The sequence below is a fragment of the Rhinoraja longicauda genome, chromosome 10 (assembly GCF_053455715.1).
Source record: "Rhinoraja longicauda isolate Sanriku21f chromosome 10, sRhiLon1.1, whole genome shotgun sequence".
In the NCBI taxonomy this organism is placed as follows: Eukaryota; Metazoa; Chordata; class Chondrichthyes; order Rajiformes; family Arhynchobatidae; genus Rhinoraja; species Rhinoraja longicauda.
Window position 1 is genome coordinate 9341044 of NC_135962.1, and position 23112 is coordinate 9364155.

At 43.6% G+C, this 23112-nt stretch overlaps 2 protein-coding genes across 2 annotated transcripts; both read right to left on the minus strand.

The window, feature by feature from the left end:
• Positions 1–1140: 1140 nt before the first annotated feature.
• On the minus strand, positions 1141–7890 carry LOC144597585 (putative G-protein coupled receptor 139). The gene is made up of 2 exons (XM_078407080.1): positions 7818–7890; positions 1141–2033 (listed from the first exon to the last, which is right to left on the minus strand). The coding sequence occupies exons 1-2, from the start codon at positions 7888–7890 to the stop codon at positions 1141–1143; spliced, it is 966 nt and encodes a 321-aa protein (XP_078263206.1).
• Positions 7891–15791: 7901 nt separating this feature from the next.
• On the minus strand, positions 15792–22571 carry LOC144597586 (putative G-protein coupled receptor 139). Its single transcript, XM_078407081.1, has 2 exons — positions 22499–22571; positions 15792–16684 (listed from the first exon to the last, which is right to left on the minus strand). The coding sequence occupies exons 1-2, from the start codon at positions 22569–22571 to the stop codon at positions 15792–15794; spliced, it is 966 nt and encodes a 321-aa protein (XP_078263207.1).
• Positions 22572–23112: the final 541 nt, after the last annotated feature.

Here is a 23112-nt window from a genome sequence, read left to right on the forward strand (position 1 = left end):
TGCACAGTATAGTAAGGTACAGATGCATTGAAAATCTTGCTTGCTGCAGCATCATGGGCACATGGACTCAAATAACACACAGAATCTTACAATTAAATAAATTCCTCGAGGCTGTGGAAAGAAAAAGACTGTGCATGAAACAAGACATTGGTACAAAACCAAATAGAAATCAATCCCATGGTCATGTGATGGACCGCATTACATCTACAATTTTGTTTGTGGTCTTACGAAGAGCTGTTTCCAACCAAGCTGTGATGCAACGGGATAGTATGCTATCTATGGTGCATCTGTATAACTTGATGAGAGTTGTTGGAGAGATGCCGAATTTCCACAGTCTCTCAAGGAAGTGAAAGACTAGCTTCAATGTGCTTGGTGCAAGACAGATTGTTGGTGATATATACGCCAAGGAACTTGAAGCTCTTGACCATTTCAAATTCAGAAACTTTGATGCTGACTGGGGTGTATACACCTCACTTCCTAAAGACAACAACTAGCTCCTTCATATTTCTGATATTGAGGGAGAGGTTGTTGACTTCTCTGGATGTAACTACGTTCTCTTTCACCTTCCTGTCTCTCTCGTCATTGTTCGAGTTCTGGCCCACCACAGTGCTGTCATTTGCAGAAATTGGACCCACACTCATGAGTATATAGGAAATATAGTTAGGGGCTATGAACACATCCTTCTGGGGTACCAGAGTTGAAACATATTGTCAGGATATTTGTTCCCCTGTCCTCACAGTGCAACTTGGTTCAAGGACTCGATGGCTGTAGGAAAGTAACAGTTCCTGAACATGGTGGTGAGGGATTTTGTACCTCCTGCCCGATGGAAGCCTCAAGGAGAGAGCGTGGCCGGCATGGTGGGGATCTTTGATGGTAGGCGCTGCCATCTTGTAGAGACGTAGATCACGTAGATGCTTAGGATGGTGGGGACGGCTGTACCCGTGATTGACCAGGCTAAGTCCACACTCTCTGCAGCTTCCTGTATTCCTGTAAGATGGAATTACCATACCAGGCCATGATGCACCCAGTCAAGTTACACATGGGGAACTACTTGCATACCCAATCCACTCACAGATTCAGAGAGAGAGGGAGTAGAATGGCTGAGAGGAGGGCACTGGGAAGGTGGATATGAAGGTGGCTTCACTGAAACCATGCAACAACTGCAGTGAATGGGTACATCAGGGCGTCCCTTAGCTCCTCTCTGAACTTAGTCTGGGTCACCACGTAAATACAGGTGTTGGTGCAGGAGCTCAGAAGCTGCAGCATGTAGCCAGTTTGTTCAGCGATGTAGCCCGGGCCCGTGAGATCATGTTTGTTGGTGATTCGGTAATAAAGGGCATGCAGCACTCTTGTCATCCACAAAACTATAAAGCTGCCTGATATGGTGAAGAGCAAGATGATGGGTTTCCTTCGCTTCTCCATCTCTGGGTCGTTGCGATCCTCACAATTACCGCTTTTCTGGAGCCTCCTGCGGATTTTACCCGACACCAGAATGAATCTGACAGTCAGAGCGTTGAGCGGCAGAATCAGAAGGAATGCGAAGCAAGGAGTTAAAGTAATGCAGAACAAGTCAAAAGCTACCCATGCAGTTTTAGTGTAAAAACTCAGTGATATGGTGCTCCCCCAGGGTACATCATCAACAATATACTCAGGCTCATATATAAAGTACAGAGGGATGTTCTTCAGACTGAGCATCACGCTCACTGCTATTAGAACCACTGTGGCAGTTTCTGTGGTACAATATTTGGTTCTCAGCCTCTGACAACAGATGGCAACAAATCGGTCGAAGGTGAAAGTGACGGTGAACCAGACAGAGACATCGGTTGCTGCAAAGAGCAGGACGAGCAGGAGGGACTTTGCAGGAGTGGTGTCCAGGTATGTTCCCGGGAAATGAAACGGAATGATCGTGTACAGTATCACATCGGTGAAAATCACCATCAGATCCGCCGTTGCCATGGCCACCAGGTAGAGAGTGATGCACCTGGAGAGTCCGCACTTTCCTCTCGACAGGATCACAATGGCCATCAAGTTGACTACAATAGTTAGAAATGGGGGAAATTATTTTCAGAAAACATCTTCGAGAGGAAGAAATATACAAATGGACATCCCTGAGGGAAAGACAGGAAACATGGTTTGGGAACCCAAGCATAACTCAGTTTAGAGATAGAGCATGGATAGGTCCACTGAGTCCATGCCGATCATTGACCACTTGTTCGCACAAGCTCTGTTATCCCACATTCGCATCCACTTCCAATACGCAAGGGACAATTTACAGAGGCCAATTAACCTACAAATCGCCAAGCCTTTGGGATGTGGGAAGAAAGCGATGCACCTGGAGGAAACCAACGCAGTCACAGGGAGAACATGCAAATTCTGCGCAGGCAGCACCTGAGGTTATGATCAAAGCCGGGACCCCGGTGCTGTGAGGCAACAGTTCCACCAGGTGCGCCACTGTGCCATCCATGATGTAGGAGTCTCACATTGTGATATTATTCTTTTTTAAAAATAATTCTATTTTTATTATGATTTTCCAGTTCCATACATTCCGCAATGATACACATTCTCATTCACCTTAAACCCTCCTTAGTTAACAAATACTGCATATCCCAAAATAAAGCATACCACATGTATTGGAAGCACTACAAGGATGGGTAATGACTTACTGGACATTTGATCAAGGGGCGTGGCTGTGTTCTGCAGCTGCGGCTCACCGGCAGTCTCTCCGTTTTTTTTTTGTGTTTTTTAGTCAATGTTGATGTTAAATGTACGTTTTGTTTTATTTTTAATTCTGTGTATGTAGGGGGGTGGTGGGGGGGTTGGGGGAAACCTTTTTTTAAATCTCCTCCTCAACGGAGATGCGACCTTTACCGTGTCGTATTTCCGTTCGCGCTACGGCCTAACATCGTGGAGTCGGCGGCCTCCAGCTGGGATCGACCTCGAAGACTCCGGTCGCAGGGCCTGGACTTACCATCTCGGAGGCTTCGGCCGTGGGCCCTGCAGACCGCAACATCTGGAGTTCGCAGGTCCCTGGCTGGCGACCGGCTTTTGGGAGCTCCAGCCGCAGCAGCTTCGACCGCCCCGAAGCACGAGGCACGATCAACCCGCCCGCAGGCCCTTCATCACCCTGCGTGGCTCGGCCGCAGCACTTTACATCGCCCGGTGGGGGCTCAGGACTCTCATCGCCCTGCGTGGCTCGGCCGCGGCATTTTCCATCGCCCGGTGGGGGCTCAGAACTTTCATCGGCCTGCTCGGCTCGACCCTGGGACTTTCCATCGCCCGGTGGGGGCTTCAAGGGGTTGGGAGCCTCGATCGCCTCGTGGCGCCACGGGAGAAGAACGAGGAGGAGATAAGACTTTGCCTTCCATCACAGTGAGGGTATGCCTAGAGCAATCACTGTGATGGCTGTTTTGTGTAAAAAATTGTATCTGTGTGTCTTGTGTTCTTTAATGTCTACTGCCGGACCCTGACGTGAGAGGACGCTGGCGTTGATTATTCGCCGCTTTTCCGTCAGGATAGTTTGTCTGTTTGCCTGTTTGTTTCTATGTTAATTGTATTTTGTAAAGCGCTTTGTGCATGTGTTAAGGCGCTATATAAAATAAATATATTATTATTATTATTATTATATCCAAAACTTAACTACACACAAAAACAAAAACAAAAACAACTAAAACCAACATTTGGGGTATACCTCTATAATATTTCATCACTACTTCTGGAGCGGTATGAAATCAAGGAAAATTAGATAGGACACGGAAGTAGGATACAAAGATCCGCTTTAAACGAATGATGGCCGTACGGGCATGATGTACAACATCCATTTTTCCCACCTTTTCAAAAATATTCCCTGTTGCAATCTTAAAGCAAAAGTTATCCTTTCCATTATAAAAATATCATATACAATGTTAATCCAGTCATCCACATTAGGTTTTCCAGGTTTCAACCACTTCCTAGTAATAGCTTTCCTGCTGGCAGCACTTAAGATCTGGAAAAGATACTTATCTTTAATAGAAGCATTTTGTACTGGTAAAGCACCAAAATATAAAAGCTCAAATTTAAATGGAATATCCATATAAAAAACTTTTTGTAAAACTTTATGAATCTCCTGCCAAAATGGGATCACTGATACACAAGACCAAAATATGTGAAAATGGTTTGCCTCAAGGCACCCACATTGTCGCCAGCATGAAGAAGAATTTGTGTAATGCCTTTTTTGAACTGGTGTAATAAAAAACCTAATAAGGGTTTTCCAGCAAAACACCCGCCAAACATTTGAACTTGAAGTTTTCCATTGTATCTCACATAAGCTCTCCCAGGTTTCTTCCTTTAGAACCAGATTACCTTCCCTTTCCCATTTCTGTTTTACATACAGTGAGTTGCCTTTTCTCTGCCGTAAACCCTTGTATAATTTTGAGATGGTTTTCTGTTTTGAGCCTCCATGGTAAGCATCAATAAATACATTTAACAAAATATTATCCCATTTTACTTCTGCACATTCCTTTTGTATTTGATCTATATAATGGCGAATTTGAAGGTATCTATAGAAATCATCATTATTCAAACCAAATTGCCTCTTCAGATTCTCAAAGCTGTTCATAGACCCCTTATGTAAAAATGTGCAATATGATGTCAAACCTTGAGAACTCCATCTTTTAAAACTAGTGTCCTGTCTTTTTGGTACAAAATCTGGATCAAACGTGCACCATCTCAAAACCTTCACAGCATCCCTCAGATGATTTTGGGTAACGACCTTATTCCATACCTTAAGTGATATGGAATGTGATATTATTCTAAAAAAGATACGAGGTATCAGAGAGAATAGTTCAAAGCCCCACTGAAATTACATTTATAATTTGGTGAATGTATGATTGAAAGAAATCTGAAATAATGCAATGATCAGAAGTCTGATGTTCATTAAAAAAAACAAGTAGTTTTATTTGTAAAATGTATTCAATTTAATTCTCTTAAACAAATTTTTGGAGGCAAGCAGGGAACAATCTATTTTTGAAATGATCCTGTGTAATATGACAGGGTTAGTAAGTATTGTTACAGTCAGGGAACAGGGTGAGAAGCAGAAACATAACAGGTACTAAACGAATGAGTTTAAGAGTGGCATAATTAAATTAAATACAAAACTAGAGTATTAAACAAAGAAAGTCTATTAGAACAGAGCGGCAAGATTGTTCAGGTAAATTGATAAACCGGATTAAAGCAAATAATGATGGATATGTAATGGCAAACATTTTACATAATTCTTAATGAATATCAATTTAACTGACAAAATAAAAATTCACTTAAAATTATACATTGCTGACTAAAGTATTTCAGGACAGTTGATTGGCAAAACTTGTGAAGAGGATTACAAGTCTCAGGGAAGAATCTGTTAGTGGAGAGTAAATTAACAAGATAAGAAGTGTTTAAGAACTGATATAAGATTGAACAAAGAAGAGTTGCAAAGTTCCATGGATCCCTTGCAAGTGAGAGGGAGAAATTATAATTGGGATATGGTAGTGCCATTAAAACAAATACAATCTTTACATTATGGCTATGCAAAGCCTTTATGGAAGGGGATTCATTGTTGAGGATGTAACCAATGAAATAGGTAAGGAAGGATCAGTAGATGCTGTATGTCAGAGTTACAAAATGTATAATTGAAGTCCCATACAAAACATTGCTGCACTAAATAGGGCTCATAGGGCAGGGAAATGATGTCCGTATTGTTATAGAACAACATGAACAATATAATAAAAATAGAGAGGCTGGACATATTGTTATTTTCAGGTTAAAAGCTGTTGCTAACGGGGATTACTGCTTGTGCCTCAGATGTTCACAATCTACATTATTTTTAAGTGTGGAGGAACTATTACATCCTGTGGTTCAGAGACACTTGGCAATCATTTGTTAGAGAAGCAAAGAAGTTAACATGTAAATTGAGAAAGCAATTAATAAGGCAAGTTGCACATCACCCTTTATTGCAAGGGATGGGAAAACCACACTGAGGGAAGTCTGGCTGTAACAGTGTAATAATATAGTGAGGCCACATTCAAGAGTACTATATGGAGGTGTGACCTTGGTCTTGAAGATGTGTACACTTGCTTTAGCAGAGATACAAATAAGGCTCATTATACCTGGGTTGAAGGGATGTCCTTTGAAGAAACATTAAGAAAGGCAGACTAATAGTATCCAGAGATTGTAAAACAGGAGGTTATCTTATTGTAACATACGAGGAGGCTTGGAATTCTCCAGTTCAGACGCCTGTGCATGTTCAGTTATTGATTATATTTGTTCTAATTTATAGATCTTTGGATTTCAATAGATCCACCATGAGACAGTGGGGTTGGGGAGGAAGGCTGTTCATTGAGCATTGCCAGGATCCGATTAAAGGATCCTCATTTTCTTATCATTGATTGACTTACAAAAACCCCAAACCAATTACAGTCCTAGCAAGCAAGGTTACTTTGGATTACAAATATGGAAGAGGTGGCGTTTAATCATATGGAGATTGATGCACCCATTAATTAGATGTTGGATGATCTGTACCTGAACCTAATTTACCTGACTTGGTTCTGCAACCAGCAATGTTCTTGGCGAATATAAATCCCTCTTTTTGAATCTTGACAGGATTAAGCCAAATAATTTTATGGATAAAAATCTATCTTTTTATTATCAGGTTACAAAAGGCATTGTTCTTTCTTTTGACCTCAGTTTCTGGTGCTCTCTACATAGAACCTCCTGCATGTGCTTTCCCACTTTATTAGTCCCAAGGACGATCAAAGTGACTAATCTGTCATTTTCAATATCTTCAAAACCTATTTGACAAAAAACACGAGGAAAGTTACAGACCACAACATAATATATTTCTTAATTGTGTCCAACTATCTTCCAATCACCCCCCCCCCCCTCACCTGTATCCATTTATCACTTGCCAGCATTTGTCCTGCCACCACCTCTTTTCCAATTCCCCCCCACCCCCCCAATTACAATCGGTCTGAAGATCCCTGGCCTGAAACACTTATCCATGTTCTCTAGAGATGGTGCCTTACCTGCTGAGTTACTCCAGCACTTTGTGCTTGATTCACGATTTCAGCATCTGTAGTTCCTTGTGTCACTCTAATACAAGGGACTTTTGATCCTTTGATCCTGCTTGTAAAGGAAGCTACCTCTACCCTAATTAATCAAAAACACTATGATCATCACATTATCCATTCTCTCCTCTATTTAACATTGGACATTCTTTAGGTGCCAACTGCTTGTCTGTCCAACAGTCTGAATCCTTACAGGTATCAAGACTGCATATTTTGAAAGCAATAAATTATTAGGTATACTTAAGGCCTCCCTTGCACAGGTTCCTTTCCCCCAGTGCTGGAATAACTCAGCAGGTTAAACAGTAAGCAGTAACTCTGGAGGTTAGGAACAGGCATTTCAGGTGGAGACCCTTCATATCAATTGTAATATTTGTATTCTGATTCGGCACCAGACACACCTCTCGACGTGTGATTGAGGAACATGAGGCAGATACTGTCACCCTACCTACGTGTCCAGATGTCTCCAGCCCAGTTTAACTGCAGCTAGTGAACATTGAGGCTGCCTTATCTGCTGTGGATGTGTTCACTCTCAGCATGTCGGCAGTCTCAGTGTCCACATTCTGACACATGTATGAGTCTAGATGTCTGACACTCTCTGTCATGTCTTAGTCGGCATTATTTATGACCAGCAAGACCAGTTAACATCAGAACACGTCCATGGCTTTGTCAGAAGATGACTCTGTCAAAGTTTCTATTTCTGAGACAGATGCTTATATCAAATGATTAATGTCTTACCAGAGACTCCAACTACTGCAAGAATAAGGTAGTAAATCTTTTCCACCTGATGAAGTATTGTTAGCTCATGCATATCGTCTGGGATGTGTTGGCTGCAGGAGGCAAGTATTCCAGCTTGTTACATTATAAATTAGAAAGAGCAGTGTATTTATACAGGAAGAAAATCCCCTGTGAAATCCTTCATTTCATCATTATTAATATTAATTACAGATCATTGAACAAACAAGTGAAGACAATGATGGGCGAAATCAAATGGAATAAAATATAATGAATTGTAATTTATATAACTTCAGAGAAAAAGTGCAAGCAGCTTAGTAGTATGATATTTTTCCAATGCAGATTGGTAATTTTGATTTTTGTCACTGACGTTATCAGTAGATTATGATGGTACGATGTAATATTACATACCATTCATACTCAGTTAATCTCCATGCATTGTTATTACAACTATTAAAACAAACTAAACTAAACTAAACTAAAACTCCCCAACAAGAAAGTGAGCAACAAAGCTACAGCTGGCACCCAGCCAGACCGAGTGGTTGGCTTCCAAATACGCCCACCAGCCAGCTGTGAAGCAATCCATTCATGCCCGCAGCAAAATGTAATTTTGGTATAGGTTTATTATTGTCAAGTGTACCGAGATACAGTGAAAAGCTTTGTTTTGTAAGCTATTCAGTCATGTCACATCACATCATACATGAGTATAATCTATCCAGACACAAGTGCAACAGATAGTGAGAAAGAATAATAAGCAGAGTGCAGAATTTCATGTTAGACCATTACAGCGTTACAACTACAGCGTAAGTGGCTGTTAAAAACAGTTAAATGTGCAAAGGCCGCATTGAGATAGGTTTGAAGATCGGGACTACATCCTTTGCATATGAGAGATCTGTTCAACAGTTGGACCATCGATCCCAGGCAAGGGATCGCAGACTCCGATGGTATGTCCATGGTCCCACGGTGGGGCTCAAAGTCAGTCTCGAGCAAGGCCGCCAGCTCCATGAAGGGCGGCACGGTGGCGCAACGGTAGAGTTGCTGCTTTACATCGAATGCAGCGCCGGAGACTCTGGTTCGATCCTGACTACGGGTGCTGTACTGTAAGGAGTTTGTACGTTCTCCCCATGACCTGCGTGGGTTTCTCCGAGATCTTCGGTTTCCTCCCACACTCCAAAGACGTACAGGTATGTAGGTTAATTGACTGGGTAAATGTAAAAATTGTCCCTAGTGTGTGTAGGATGGTGTTAATGTGCAGGGATCGCTGGGCGGCGCGGACTTGGTGGGCCGAAAAGGCCTGTTTCCACGCTGTATCTGAAATATGAAAAAAATATGTTAGGCCGCAGTGACCGGAGATACGATCCGGAAAACAATCGCATCTCCAGCAAGGTATGAGATTGAATAAAGGTTTCCCCCTCCCCAGCCCCCCCCCACATAAAACAAACCAGAGAACATTAACACAAACTTTTAAAACACACTAAAAATAACAAAAAGGACGAAAAGGTAGACAGACAATTGGCGAGGCTGCCATTGCTGATGGCGCCACCTGTCGGTGTGTAGACACTAGTACGCACACAGCAAGCGTCACTCGGGCTAATGTTCTGAGACATGTCCATACCCCGTTCCATCCCTCACCTTCTGGCTCGCTGGTCCTCCTGCTGCTCAGTTGCTTGCCCTGCATCCAGTGCTGAGGGTGACACCATCCTGAGGTCATGCTGCTGACAGCAGCCCGTCAGGACTCTGTTGAGTTCCGGAGAACACTGCACAAGATTACCTGGGCTGTGGAAGTGTTGTTCCAGCTCGCAATCGACAGCCCCCGCAGCCTGATGCGGGAAAACACAGTTGTCCTATTTTTGGTGCTTTTGGATCCCTCACTAAAAAATTGTGAAAATGGCCAAAGGTGTGCGGTTGTCGTGGGTTACAGGCCGAAATGGGCGGTAGATGGAGAGCTGCATTGTTCCTAAGAGGATCCTGCTCAGCTGAACACAGCTTCTGATGGTGTTCCACTGACCAAAAGCCCTTTGAGGCACACTGCGCATGGCAGTTCATGCACAGCAGCACACTCCATGGGGCCACGGATCAGAGACCCATTGGCTTTGGTGACGGAAACCTGGACGTGCTCGAAGCAGGTTTGTGCGCTGAGGCAGGGGAGTGGTGGGTGCAGCTGGACATTAGAGGCCTTTCTAATTTCAGAACTTTCTTCAGGTGTAATTACTACAAGGTCAAATAGTAATACAGCATTAAAACAGGCCATTCAGCCCAGCACATCCAGGCCATCCATCCACATTAATCTCATCTTCCAGCGCATGGCAAATATCATTCTATGCCTGGGCAGTTCAAGTTCTAGTCTAGATTGAGAGATTGAGGCAAAACCTGAGCTGCCAGGATTTTTTTAGTATACAAAACATGTTATTTCCAAAACTCCATCCGACATTCTCGGAGGCTATACATACATTCAATACAGATATTCAATACAGATATTCAATACAAAAATTATACAAAATTAACCACCACCATTTCCACTCATGTGGCCCACTGGCGTGGAATCCTTCCCTTATTTGGAGGGGCGTCTCTCTCCACCACACCCTGCCCCCCCCATGTCCGGCAGCGGAAGGACCCTAGACTGTGGCCCTCCCCCACAAAGCCTTGGCATTGGCTACACCAAGCATCAGTGCGTCCCTCAGCACGTACTCCTGCAGTCTGCAGTGGGCCAGTCGGCAACATTCCCCACCGGACAGCTCGCTCCGCTGGGAGGTCAACAAAGCTCGTGCAGACCAAAGAGCGTCTTTCACCGAGTTGATGACCTTCCATCAGCACTCGACATCAGTCTCTGAAGGAGTCCCTTGGAACAGTCTATAGATCACAGAGTCCTCCGTGACGGAGCTGTTCAGAATAAATCGTGACAGGGACCCTTGCAAGCCTCCCCAGACTCTCTTTGCAAATCCACACTCTGCGAAGAAGTGGGAAACCATCTCCTCTCCATAGCAGCCGTCCCGATGGCAGCGTGCGCTGGTAGTGAGGCTCCGGCGATTCAGGAAGGATCTGACTGGCAGGGCTCCCCTCACCGCCAGCCAAACCAGGTCATGGTACTTGTTGGTGAGTTCTGGTGATGAGGCATTTTGCCAGACAAGCTGGGCAGTCTGCTCTGGGAACCACGCCACAGGATCCATGGAGAAATTTACCTGCAGTGCCTGCAGGACGTTCCGTGCTGACCACTGCCCGATGGACTTGTGGTCAAAAGTGTTGGTCCGGAAGAACCTTTCCATGAATGACAGATGATGCCAGGATAATTCAGAGACTGCCAGTGCTGCCTCTCCAAGCCCCAAACCTGAACTGCCAAGATACCCCTAAGGCTGCCAGCCCCACCTTTCAAGGCAAGGGTGAACTGCAGGGTGAAACCTGAGATTGCCATGCCTCCTCCTTCGACACCAGGACTGAGCTGCTGGGACAAGCTTGAGATTGCCAGCTCCACTGCACATGTCCCTGCTAGTGAAGAACAGTGCCCCCCTGCGGTCCTCGACTTTCTTACCAATGTACATAAAATTTATTATGTGAGTATATACTGCCAGTGTTGGTGTGGTCACTGCTCAACCTGGCATCATCCCCGATATGTTATATATTTCGATCAGATCTCTCCTCAACCTCAAACGGCAGAGAAAATAATCCAAATTGGTCGAATTTTGCTAATACCTTCTAATCTTGGCAGCATCCAGTTAAGCCTCTTCTGCAGTTTCCTCAAAACCTCCACATCCTTTCTGACTGGGGTGCACACTATACTCCAAATACAGCCTATCTAAAGTTTCATTGTCACACGACCTCCTGACTCTTGTAGTCAATGCCCTGACTGATGAAGGCAATCATGCCATATGCCTTCTCTATGACTTTATCTACTAGTGTTGCTACTTTCAGGGAGCTATGGACTTCGATCCCAAGAACTCTCTGCACATCAGTTTTGTTAAGGGTCCTACCATTAACTGTATACTTTCTTACATTTGGACTTTAGACTTTTGATTTTAGAGACACAGTGAGGAAACAAACCCTTCTGCCAACCGATTCCACCCCGACCAGCAATCACCCTAGCACTACCCTACACAGGGACAAATTAATATTTTTACCAAAGCCAGGTTAACCTACAAACCTGTGCGTCCTTGGAGTGTGGAAGAAAACCAGAGCACCTGGGGAAACCCACAGGGTCACGGGGAGAACATACAAACTTCCTTACAGACAGCACCGTAGTCAGGATCGAACCCGCATCTCTAGTGCAGTAAGGCACCAGTCTACTGCTGCATCATTGTGCTGCCCTCAGTTTGGGGGTGGCACAAAGACCCCCCAAACTGCGACACCTTACTCTTGCTCAGATTAAACTCTATCCAGTGGCATCTTTTAATAGCCTTCCTTACTGATCTCGGCTCCACCCATTTTTGAAACAGCTTCCTTTAATGGCCCCTTCCTGTTGTGGTCCCATGATACACTCCAGCCCATGCTCTCGGTGCCCACAGCTCACCTCTGCATTCATCTCTTCAACAAAGGGTTAAGGAGGGCGGGAGGCATTTGTTCTCACAGCAGCCCAAGCAAGGCGCAGGTTTGGAGATTATTGCTGTCAGCAGAAGTGAAGACAGCTTCAATCACTTAGCGGAGGATGGGGAGTAAGCTGCTGGTGCAGTTGTTGGCTTAAATGGATTTATAGGGCCTTTTGAAGGCCTAACAGATTTAGGCAATTCCCCTCTTCATGGGCTTCTAGCCGATGGTGACTATCCTGAAAGAGGTGCCAGGATTTCTGGAGCAGCTCGGACTTGCAGCTGGGATGGTGCGGTGGCGATGCATAAACTTTGACATCCAGTGCGCTCAGCTACCTTTTGCTCTCCTGTGGGGTGAATTGAATTGGCTAAAAAGCAGCGTCATAAAGATGGGGGGGAAGTCAAATGGGCGGAGGTAGTTCTGGGCCCTGCCACCACTGAACATGGGGATATACACAGACTCATTCCCCATCTCAGCAGCTCACCACTACTCTCAGGACATCAGAACTCTGCCCTGATAAATTGGTGGTGTCTTTACACGGTGCTCCCACTGTTTGCTGAACGTTCTGTCCTGTGATGCAGCTTCACTAGGTTGGTAGAATCAAGCTTTGGTATGAAAAACAGAAGGCAGGATGAACTCAGCACCTGTGGAAGCAAAAAGAAAGTGTTGACATTTTGGGTCAAAACCATGCATCGATTGAGAGGGATTGGACAGAGAGTCAGTATATTGCAATGTGAGGGGGGGGGGGGAGTAAATGATGGGCTCTATCTATCACCTTCCTCCCTCTTTCCCACCCTGTCTTATACTACTAAATACTGGCAACCTTCCCTCTGCTAAGGCTCAACCCAAAGCACCAACTTTAAAGCATTTCTCTCCACACGTGCTGCTTGACCTGCTGAGGTCTTCCAGCTTTTTTAAAAAATTCTAGATTCCAGCATCTGCAGTGTTGTTTGTCTTGTGTATGAAGGAACTGCAGATGCTGGTTTAAACCGAAGGTAGACACAAAAATCTGGAGTAACTCAGCGGGACAGGCAGCATCTCACTTTCCTTCCCTCCAGAGATGCTGCCTGTCCCACTGAATTTCTCCACCTTTTTGTGTTGTTTGTCTTCATGTTTTGGTGCAGCTGGTGCTGCTCCTGGCTCTGATCCTGCAGGTGACCCATTTATCCATGGCTGAAACTGAAGGTGATGTGGGAGGAGGTATTGTACCACAACAGCTGGGGGCCCACAGTGTCCCATCAATAGCTGTTGGGCCTGCTCTGAATCTACTCCATTCAACACACTGGTGGTGCCACTCAATACAGCAGAACACTTTCTCTGAACAGGGAGTTGTAATGAGAGAGCCTGGCGTGCGAATAGTCTGTAGTTAACAAAAAGTTAATAGGGCTTTGCTTGCTAACAAGAGATGGTGGGAAATGCTGTGGGCCCCTGCTATCGACAGATAATAGATCGGGTAGATGCACAGTCTCTTGCCCAGAGTAGGTGAATCGAGGACCAGAGGACATAGGTTTACAGTGAAGGGGAAAAGATTTAACAGGAATCTGAGGGGTAACTTTTTCACACAAAGGGTGGTGGGTGTAAGGAACAAGCTGCCAGATGAGGTAGTTGAGGCTGGGACTATCCCAACGTTTAAGAAACAGTTAGACAGGTACATGGATAGGACAGGTTTGGAGGGATATGGACCAAATGCAGGCAAGTGGGATTAGTGTAGCTGGGTCATGTTGGCCTGCGTGGGGAAGTTGGGCCAAAGGGCCTGTTTCCACGCTGTATCACTCTATGACTCTATGACTCTATTGGGGGACTTAATGGCGCATTTTGGAATCCTATTGACTAGAAGTAGTGCTATGGGGGCCTTTTGCTTCACTTGGTATAAAGCAGGCATCTGCAGCATGCTCCATTGTTCTCCAAAAAGTCATCGAAGGGCTGGGATCGCGACCGGTGCCTCGGACAGGGCACAGGGAGAGGGAGGTGTGCTGCTGTAGACAGGATCCTGCACATACCGAGATAAGTAGATGTTTACTCCCTATTGCCAATAAATGATGTTAAATGGAAGGCCTCCCTGACAGACTGGGTTGCGACCGACTCCTTGGAAGGGTGAATAGAGAGAAAGAATTGTGCTGCTGTAGAAAGGGCCTCACACATACCTAGAGAAGTGGAAGTTTACTCTCTATTGCCAATAAACTTGATTTATACTGTAACTGGAGTGTGAGCCTTTTTCTGTTCTATCAGTCAGATCCTTGAACCTGTTCCCTTGCAACAGGAGCCAGTGACTTCAGCATTATCCCACTAAGTCAAGTCAAGTTGAGTTGAGTTTATTTTATTTTGCACAGTATAGTAAGGTACAGATGCATTGAAAATCTTGCTTGCTGCAGCATCATGGGCACATGGACTCAAATAACACACAGAATCTTACAATTAAATAAATTCCTCGAGGCTGTGGAAAGAAAAAGACTGTGCATGAAACAAGACATTGGTACAAAACCAAATAGAAATCAATCCCATGGTCATGTGATGGACCGCATTACATCTACAATTTTGTTTGTGGTCTTACGAAGAGCTGTTTCCAACCAAGCTGTGATGCAACGGGATAGTATGCTATCTATGGTGCATCTGTATAACTTGATGAGAGTTGTTGGAGAGATGCCGAATTTCCACAGTCTCTCAAGGAAGTGAAAGACTAGCTTCAATGTGCTTGGTGCAAAACAGATTGTTGGTGATATATACGCCAAGGAACTTGAAGCTCTTGACCATTTCCAATTCAGAAACTTTGATGCTGACTGGGGTGTATACACCTCGCTTCCTACAGACAACAACTAGCTCCTTCATATTTCTGATATTGAGGGAGAGGTTGTTGACTTCTCTGGATGTAACTACGTTCTCTTTCACCTTCCTGTCTCTCTCGTCATTGTTCGAGTTCTGGCCCACCACAGCGCTGTCATTTGCAGAAATTGGACCCACACTCATGAGTATATAGGAAGTATAGTTAGGGGCTGTGAACACATCCTTCTGGGGTACCAGAGTTGAAACTTATTGTGAGGATATTTGGTCCCCTGGCCTCACAGTGCAACTTGGTTCAAGGACTCGATGGCTGTAGGAAAGTAGCAGTTCCTGAACATGGTGGTGAGGGATTTTATACCTCCTGCCCGATGGAAGCCTCAAGGAGAGAGCGTGGCCGGGATGGTGGGGATCTTTGATGGTAGGCGCCGCCATCTTGTAGAGACGTAGATCACGTAGACGCTTAGGATGGTGGGGACGGCTGTACCGTGATTGACCAGGCTAAGTCCACACTCTCTGCAGCTTCCTGTATTCCTGTAAGATGGAATTACCATACCAGGCCATGATGCACCCAGTCAAGTTACACATGGGGAACTACTTGCATACCCAATCCACTCACAGATTCAGAGAGAGAGGGAGTAGAATGGCTGAGAGGAGGGCACTGGGAAGATGGATATGAAGGTGGCTTCACTGAAACCATGCAACAACTGCAGTGAATGGGTACATCAGGGCGTCCCTTAGCTCCTCTCTGAACTTAGTCTGGGTCACCACGTAAATACAGGTGTTGGTGCAGGAGCTCAGAAGCTGCAGCATGTAGCCAGTTTGTTCAGCGATGTAGCCCGGGCCCGTGAGATCATGTTTGTTGGTGATTCGGTAATAAAGGGCATGCAGCACTCTTGTCATCCACAAAACTATAAAGCTGCCTGATATGGTGAAGAGCAAGATGATGGGTTTCCTTCGCTTCTCCATCTCTGGGTCGTTGCGATCCTCACAATTACCGCTTTTCTGGAGCCTCCTGCGGATTTTACCCGACACCAGAATGAATCTGACAGTCAGAGCGTTGAGCGGCAGAATCAGAAGGAATGCGAAGCAAGGAGTTAAAGTAATGCAGAACAAGTCAAAAGCTACCCATGCAGTTTTAGTGTAAAAACTCAGTGATATGGTGCTCCCCCAGGGTACATCATCAACAATATACTCAGGCTCATATATAAAGTACAGAGGGATGTTCTTCAGACTGAGCATCACGCTCACTGCTATTAGAACCACTGTGGCAGTTTCTGTGGTACAATATTTGGTTCTCAGCCTCTGACAACAGATGGCAACAAATCGGTCGAAGGTGAAAGTGACGGTGAACCAGACAGAGACATCGGTTGCTGCAAAGAGCAGGACGAGCAGGAGGGACTTTGCAGGAGTGGTGTCCAGGTATGTTCCCGGGAAATGAAACGGAATGATCGTGTACAGTATCACATCGGTGAAAATCACCATCAGATCCGCCGTTGCCATGGCCACCAGGTAGAGAGTGATGCACCTGGAGAGTCCGCACTTTCCTCTCGACAGGATCACAATGGCCATCAAGTTGACTACAATAGTTAGAAATGGGGGAAAGTATTTTCAGAAAACATCTTCGAGAGGAAGAAATATACAAATGGACATCCCTGAGGGAAAGACAGGAAACATGGTTTGGGAACCCAAGCATAACTCAGTTTAGAGATAGAGCATGGAAAGGTCCACTGAGTCCATGCCGATCATTGACCACTTGTTCGCACAAGCTCTGTTATCCCACATTCGCATCCACTTCCAATACGCAAGGGACAATTTACAGAGGTCAATTAACCTACAAATCGCCAAGCCTTTGGGATGTGGGAAGAAAGCGATGCACCTGGAGGAAACCAACGCAGTCACAGGGAGAACATGCAAATTCTGCGCAGGCAGCACCTGAGGTTATGATCAAAGCCGGGACCCCGGTGCTGTGAGGCAACAGTTCCACCAGGTGCGCCACTGTGCCATCCATGATGTAGGAGTCTCACATTGTGATATTATTCTTTTTTAAAAATAATTCTATTTTTATTATGATTTTCCAGTTCCATACATTCCGCAATGATACACATTCTCATTCACCTTAAACCCTCCTTAGTTAACAAATACTGCATATCCCAAAATAAAGCATACCACATGTATTGGAAGCACTACAAGGATGGGTAATGACTTACTGGACATTTGATCAAGGGGCGTGGCTGTGTTCTGCAGCTGCGGCTCACCGGCAGTCTCTCCGTTTTTTTTGTTGTGTTTTTTAGTCAATGTTGATGTTAAATGTACGTTTTGTTTTATTGTTAATTCTGTGTATGTAGGGGGGTGGTGGGGGGGTTGGGGGAAACCTTTTTTTAAATCTCCTCCTCAACGGAGATGCGACCTTTACCGTGTCGTATCTCCGTTCGCGCTACGGCCTAACATCGTGGAGTCGGCGGCCTCCAGCTGGGATCGACCTCGAAGACTCCGGTCGCAGGGCCTGGACTTACCATCTCGGAGGCTTCGGCCGTGGGCCCTGCAGACCGCAACATCTGGAGTTCGCAGGTCCCTGGCTGGCGACCGGCTTTTGGGAGCTCCAGCCGCAGCAGCTTCGACCGCCCCGAAGCACGAGGCACGATCAACCCGCCCGCAGGCCCTTCATCACCCTGCGTGGCTCGGCCGCAGCACTTTACATCGCCCGGTGGGGGCTCAGGACTCTCATCGCCCTGCGTGGCTCGGCCGCGGCATTTTCCATCGCCCGGTGGGGGCTCAGAACTTTCATCGGCCTGCTCGGCTCGACCCTGGGACTTTCCATCGCCCGGTGGGGGCTTCAAGGGGTTGGGAGCCTCGATCGCCTCGTGGCGCCACGGGAGAAGAACGAGGAGGAGATAAGACTTTGCCTTCCATCACAGTGAGGGTATGCCTAGAGCAATCACTGTGATGGCTGTTTTGTGTAAAAAATTGTATCTGTGTGTCTTGTGTTCTTTAATGTCTACTGCCGGACCCTGACGTGAGAGGACGCTGGCGTTGATTATTCGCCGCTTTTCCGTCAGGATAGTTTGTCTGTTTGCCTGTTTGTTTCTATGTTAATTGTATTTTGTAAAGCGCTTTGTGCATGTGTTAAGGCGCTATATAAAATAAATATATTATTATTATTATTATTATATCCAAAACTTAACTACACACAAAAACAAAAACAAAAACAACTAAAACCAACATTTGGGGTATACCTCTATAATATTTCATCACTACTTCTGGAGCGGTATGAAATCAAGGAAAATTAGATAGGACACGGAAGTAGGATACAAAGATCCGCTTTAAACGAATGATGGCCGTACGGGCATGATGTACAACATCCATTTTTCCCACCTTTTCAAAAATATTCCCTGTTGCAATCTTAAAGCAAAAGTTATCCTTTCCATTATAAAAATATCATATACAATGTTAATCCAGTCATCCACATTAGGTTTTCCAGGTTTCAACCACTTCCTAGTAATAGCTTTCCTGCTGGCAGCACTTAAGATCTGGAAAAGATACTTATCTTTAATAGAAGCATTTTGTACTGGTAAAGCACCAAAATATAAAAGCTCAAATTTAAATGGAATATCCATATAAAAAACTTTTTGTAAAACTTTATGAATCTCCTGCCAAAATGGGATCACTGATACACAAGACCAAAATATGTGAAAATGGTTTGCCTCAAGGCACCCACATTGTCGCCAGCATGAAGAAGAATTTGTGTAATGCCTTTTTTGAACTGGTGTAATAAAAAACCTAATAAGGGTTTTCCAGCAAAACACCCGCCAAACATTTGAACTTGAAGTTTTCCATTGTATCTCACATAAGCTCTCCCAGGTTTCTTCCTTTAGAACCAGATTACCTTCCCTTTCCCATTTCTGTTTTACATACAGTGAGTTGCCTTTTCTCTGCCGTAAACCCTTGTATAATTTTGAGATGGTTTTCTGTTTTGAGCCTCCATGGTAAGCATCAATAAATACATTTAACAAAATATTATCCCATTTTACTTCTGCACATTCCTTTTGTATTTGATCTATATAATGGCGAATTTGAAGGTATCTATAGAAATCATCATTATTCAAACCAAATTGCCTCTTCAGATTCTCAAAGCTGTTCATAGACCCCTTATGTAAAAATGTGCAATATGATGTCAAACCTTGAGAACTCCATCTTTTAAAACTAGCGTCCTGTCTTTTTGGTACAAAATCTGGATCAAACGTGCACCATCTCAAAACCTTCACAGCATCCCTCAGATGATTTTGGGTAACGACCTTATTCCATACCTTAAGTGATATGGAATGTGATATTATTCTAAAAAAGATACGAGGTATCAGAGAGAATAGTTCAAAGCCCCACTGAAATTACATTTATAATTTGGTGAATGTATGATTGAAAGAAATCTGAAATAATGCAATGATCAGAAGTCTGATGTTCATTAAAAAAAACAAGTAGTTTTATTTGTAAAATGTATTCAATTTAATTCTCTTAAACAAATTTTTGGAGGCAAGCAGGGAACAATCTATTTTTGAAATGATCCTGTGTAATATGACAGGGTTAGTAAGTATTGTTACAGTCAGGGAACAGGGTGAGAAGCAGAAACATAACAGGTACTAAACGAATGAGTTTAAGAGTGGCATAATTAAATTAAATACAAAACTAGAGTATTAAACAAAGAAAGTCTATTAGAACAGAGCGGCAAGATTGTTCAGGTAAATTGATAAACTGGATTAAAGCAAATAATGATGGATATGTAATGGCAAACATTTTACATAATTCTTAATGAATATCAATTTAACTGACAAAATAAAAATTCACTTAAAATTATACATTGCTGACTAAAGTATTTCAGGACAGTTGATTGGCAAAACTTGTGAAGAGGATTACAAGTCTCAGGGAAGAATCTGTTAGTGGAGAGTAAATTAACAAGATAAGAAGTGTTTAAGAACTGATATAAGATTGAACAAAGAAGAGTTGCAAAGTTCCATGGATCCCTTGCAAGTGAGAGGGAGAAATTATAATTGGGATATGGTAGTGCCATTAAAACAAATACAATCTTTACATTATGGCTATGCAAAGCCTTTATGGAAGGGGATTCATTGTTGAGGATGTAACCAATGAAATAGGTAAGGAAGGATCAGTAGATGCTGTATGTCAGAGTTACAAAATGTATAATTGAAGTCCCATACAAAACATTGCTGCACTAAATAGGGCTCATAGGGCAGGGAAATGATGTCCGTATTGTTATAGAACAACATGAACAATATAATAAAAATAGAGAGGCTGGACATATTGTTATTTTCAGGTTAAAAGCTGTTGCTAACGGGGATTACTGCTTGTGCCTCAGATGTTCACAATCTACATTATTTTTAAGTGTGGAGGAACTATTACATCCTGTGGTTCAGAGACACTTGGCAATCATTTGTTAGAGAAGCAAAGAAGTTAACATGTAAATTGAGAAAGCAATTAATAAGGCAAGTTGCACATCACCCTTTATTGCAAGGGATGGGAAAACCACACTGAGGGAAGTCTGGCTGTAACAGTGTAATAATATAGTGAGGCCACATTCAAGAGTACTATATGGAGGTGTGACCTTGGTCTTGAAGATGTGTACACTTGCTTTAGCAGAGATACAAATAAGGCTCATTATACCTGGGTTGAAGGGATGTCCTTTGAAGAAACATTAAGAAAGGCAGACTAATAGTATCCAGAGATTGTAAAACAGGAGGTTATCTTATTGTAACATACGAGGAGGCTTGGAATTCTCCAGTTCAGACGCCTGTGCATGTTCAGTTATTGATTATATTTGTTCTAATTTATAGATCTTTGGATTTCAATAGATCCACCATGAGACAGTGGGGTTGGGGAGGAAGGCTGTTCATTGAGCATTGCCAGGATCCGATTAAAGGATAATGGTATAACCCTGTTCCTACTCCTCATTTTCTTATCATTGATTGACTTACAAAAACCCCAAACCAATTACAGTCCTAGCAAGCAAGGTTACTTTGGATTACAAATATGGAAGAGGTGGCGTTTAATCATATGGAGATTGATGCACCCATTAATTAGATGTTGGATGATCTGTACCTGAACCTAATTTACCTGACTTGGTTCTGCAACCAGCAATGTTCTTGGCGAATATAAATCCCTCTTTTTGAATCTTGACAGGATTAAGCCAAATAATTTTATGGATAAAAATCTATCTTTTTATTATCAGGTTACAAAAGGCATTGTTCTTTCTTTTGACCTCAGTTTCTGGTGCTCTCTACATAGAACCTCCTGCATGTGCTTTCCCACTTTATTAGTCCCAAGGACGATCAAAGTGACTAATCTGTCATTTTCAATATCTTCAAAACCTATTTGACAAAAAACACGAGGAAAGTAACAGACCACAACATAATATATTTCTTAATTGTGTCCAACTATCTTCCAATCACCCCCCCCCCCCCCCCCCTCACCTGTATCCATTTATCACTTGCCAGCATTTGTCCTGCCACCACCTCTTTTCCAATTCCCCCCCACCCCCCCAATTACAATCGGTCTGAAGATCCCTGGCCTGAAACACTTATCCATGTTCTCTAGAGATGGTGCCTTCCCTGCCGAGTTACTCCAGCACTTTGTGCTTGATTCACGATTTCAGCATCTGTAGTTCCTTGTGTCACTCTAATACAAGGGACTTTTGATCCTTTGATCCTGCTTGTAAAGGAAGCTACCTCTACCCTAATTAATCAAAAACACTATGATCATCACATTATCCATTCTCTCCTCTATTTAACATTGGACATTCTTTAGGTGCCAACTGCTTGTCTGTCCAACAGTCTGAATCCTTACAGGTATCAAGACTGCATATTTTGAAAGCAATAAATTATTAGGTATACTTAAGGCCTCCCTTGCACAGGTTCCTTTCCCCCAGTGCTGGAATAACTCAGCAGGTTAAACAGTAAGCAGTAACTCTGGAGGTTAGGAACAGGCATTTCAGGTGGAGACCCTTCATATCAATTGTAATATTTGTATTCTGATTCGGCACCAGACACACCTCTCGACGTGTGATTGAGGAACATGAGGCAGATACTGTCACCCTACCTACGTGTCCAGATGTCTCCAGCCCAGTTTAACTGCAGCTAGTGAACATTGAGGCTGCCTTATCTGCTGTGGATGTGTTCACTCTCAGCATGTCGGCAGTCTCAGTGTCCACATTCTGACACATGTATGAGTCTAGATGTCTGACACTCTCTGTCATGTCTTAGTCGGCATTATTTATGACCAGCAAGACCAGTTAACATCAGAACACGTCCATGGCTTTGTCAGAAGATGACTCTGTCAAAGTTTCTATTTCTGAGACAGATGCTTATATCAAATGATTAATGTCTTACCAGAGACTCCAACTACTGCAAGAATAAGGTAGTAAATATTTTCCACCTGATGAAGTATTGTTAGCTCATGCATATCGTCTGGGATGTGTTGGCTGCAGGAGGCAAGTATTCCAGCTTGTTACATTATAAATTAGAAAGAGCAGTGTATTTATACAGGAAGAAAATCCCCTGTGAAATCCTTCATTTCATCATTATTAATATTAATTACAGATCATTGAACAAACAAGTGAAGACAATGATGGGCGAAATCAAATGGAATAAAATATAATGAATTGTAATTTATATAACTTCAGAGAAAAAGTGCAAGCAGCTTAGTAGTATGATATTTTTCCAATGCAGATTGGTAATTTTGATTTTTGTCACTGACGTTATCAGTAGATTATGATGGTACGATGTAATATTACATACCATTCATACTCAGTTAATCTCCATGCATTGTTATTACAACTATTAAAACAAACTAAACTAAACTAAACTAAAACTCCCCAACAAGAAAGTGAGCAACAAAGCTACAGCTGGCACCCAGCCAGACCGAGTGGTTGGCTTCCAAATACGCCCACCAGCCAGCTGTGAAGCAATCCATTCATGCCCGCAGCAAAATGTAATTTTGGTAT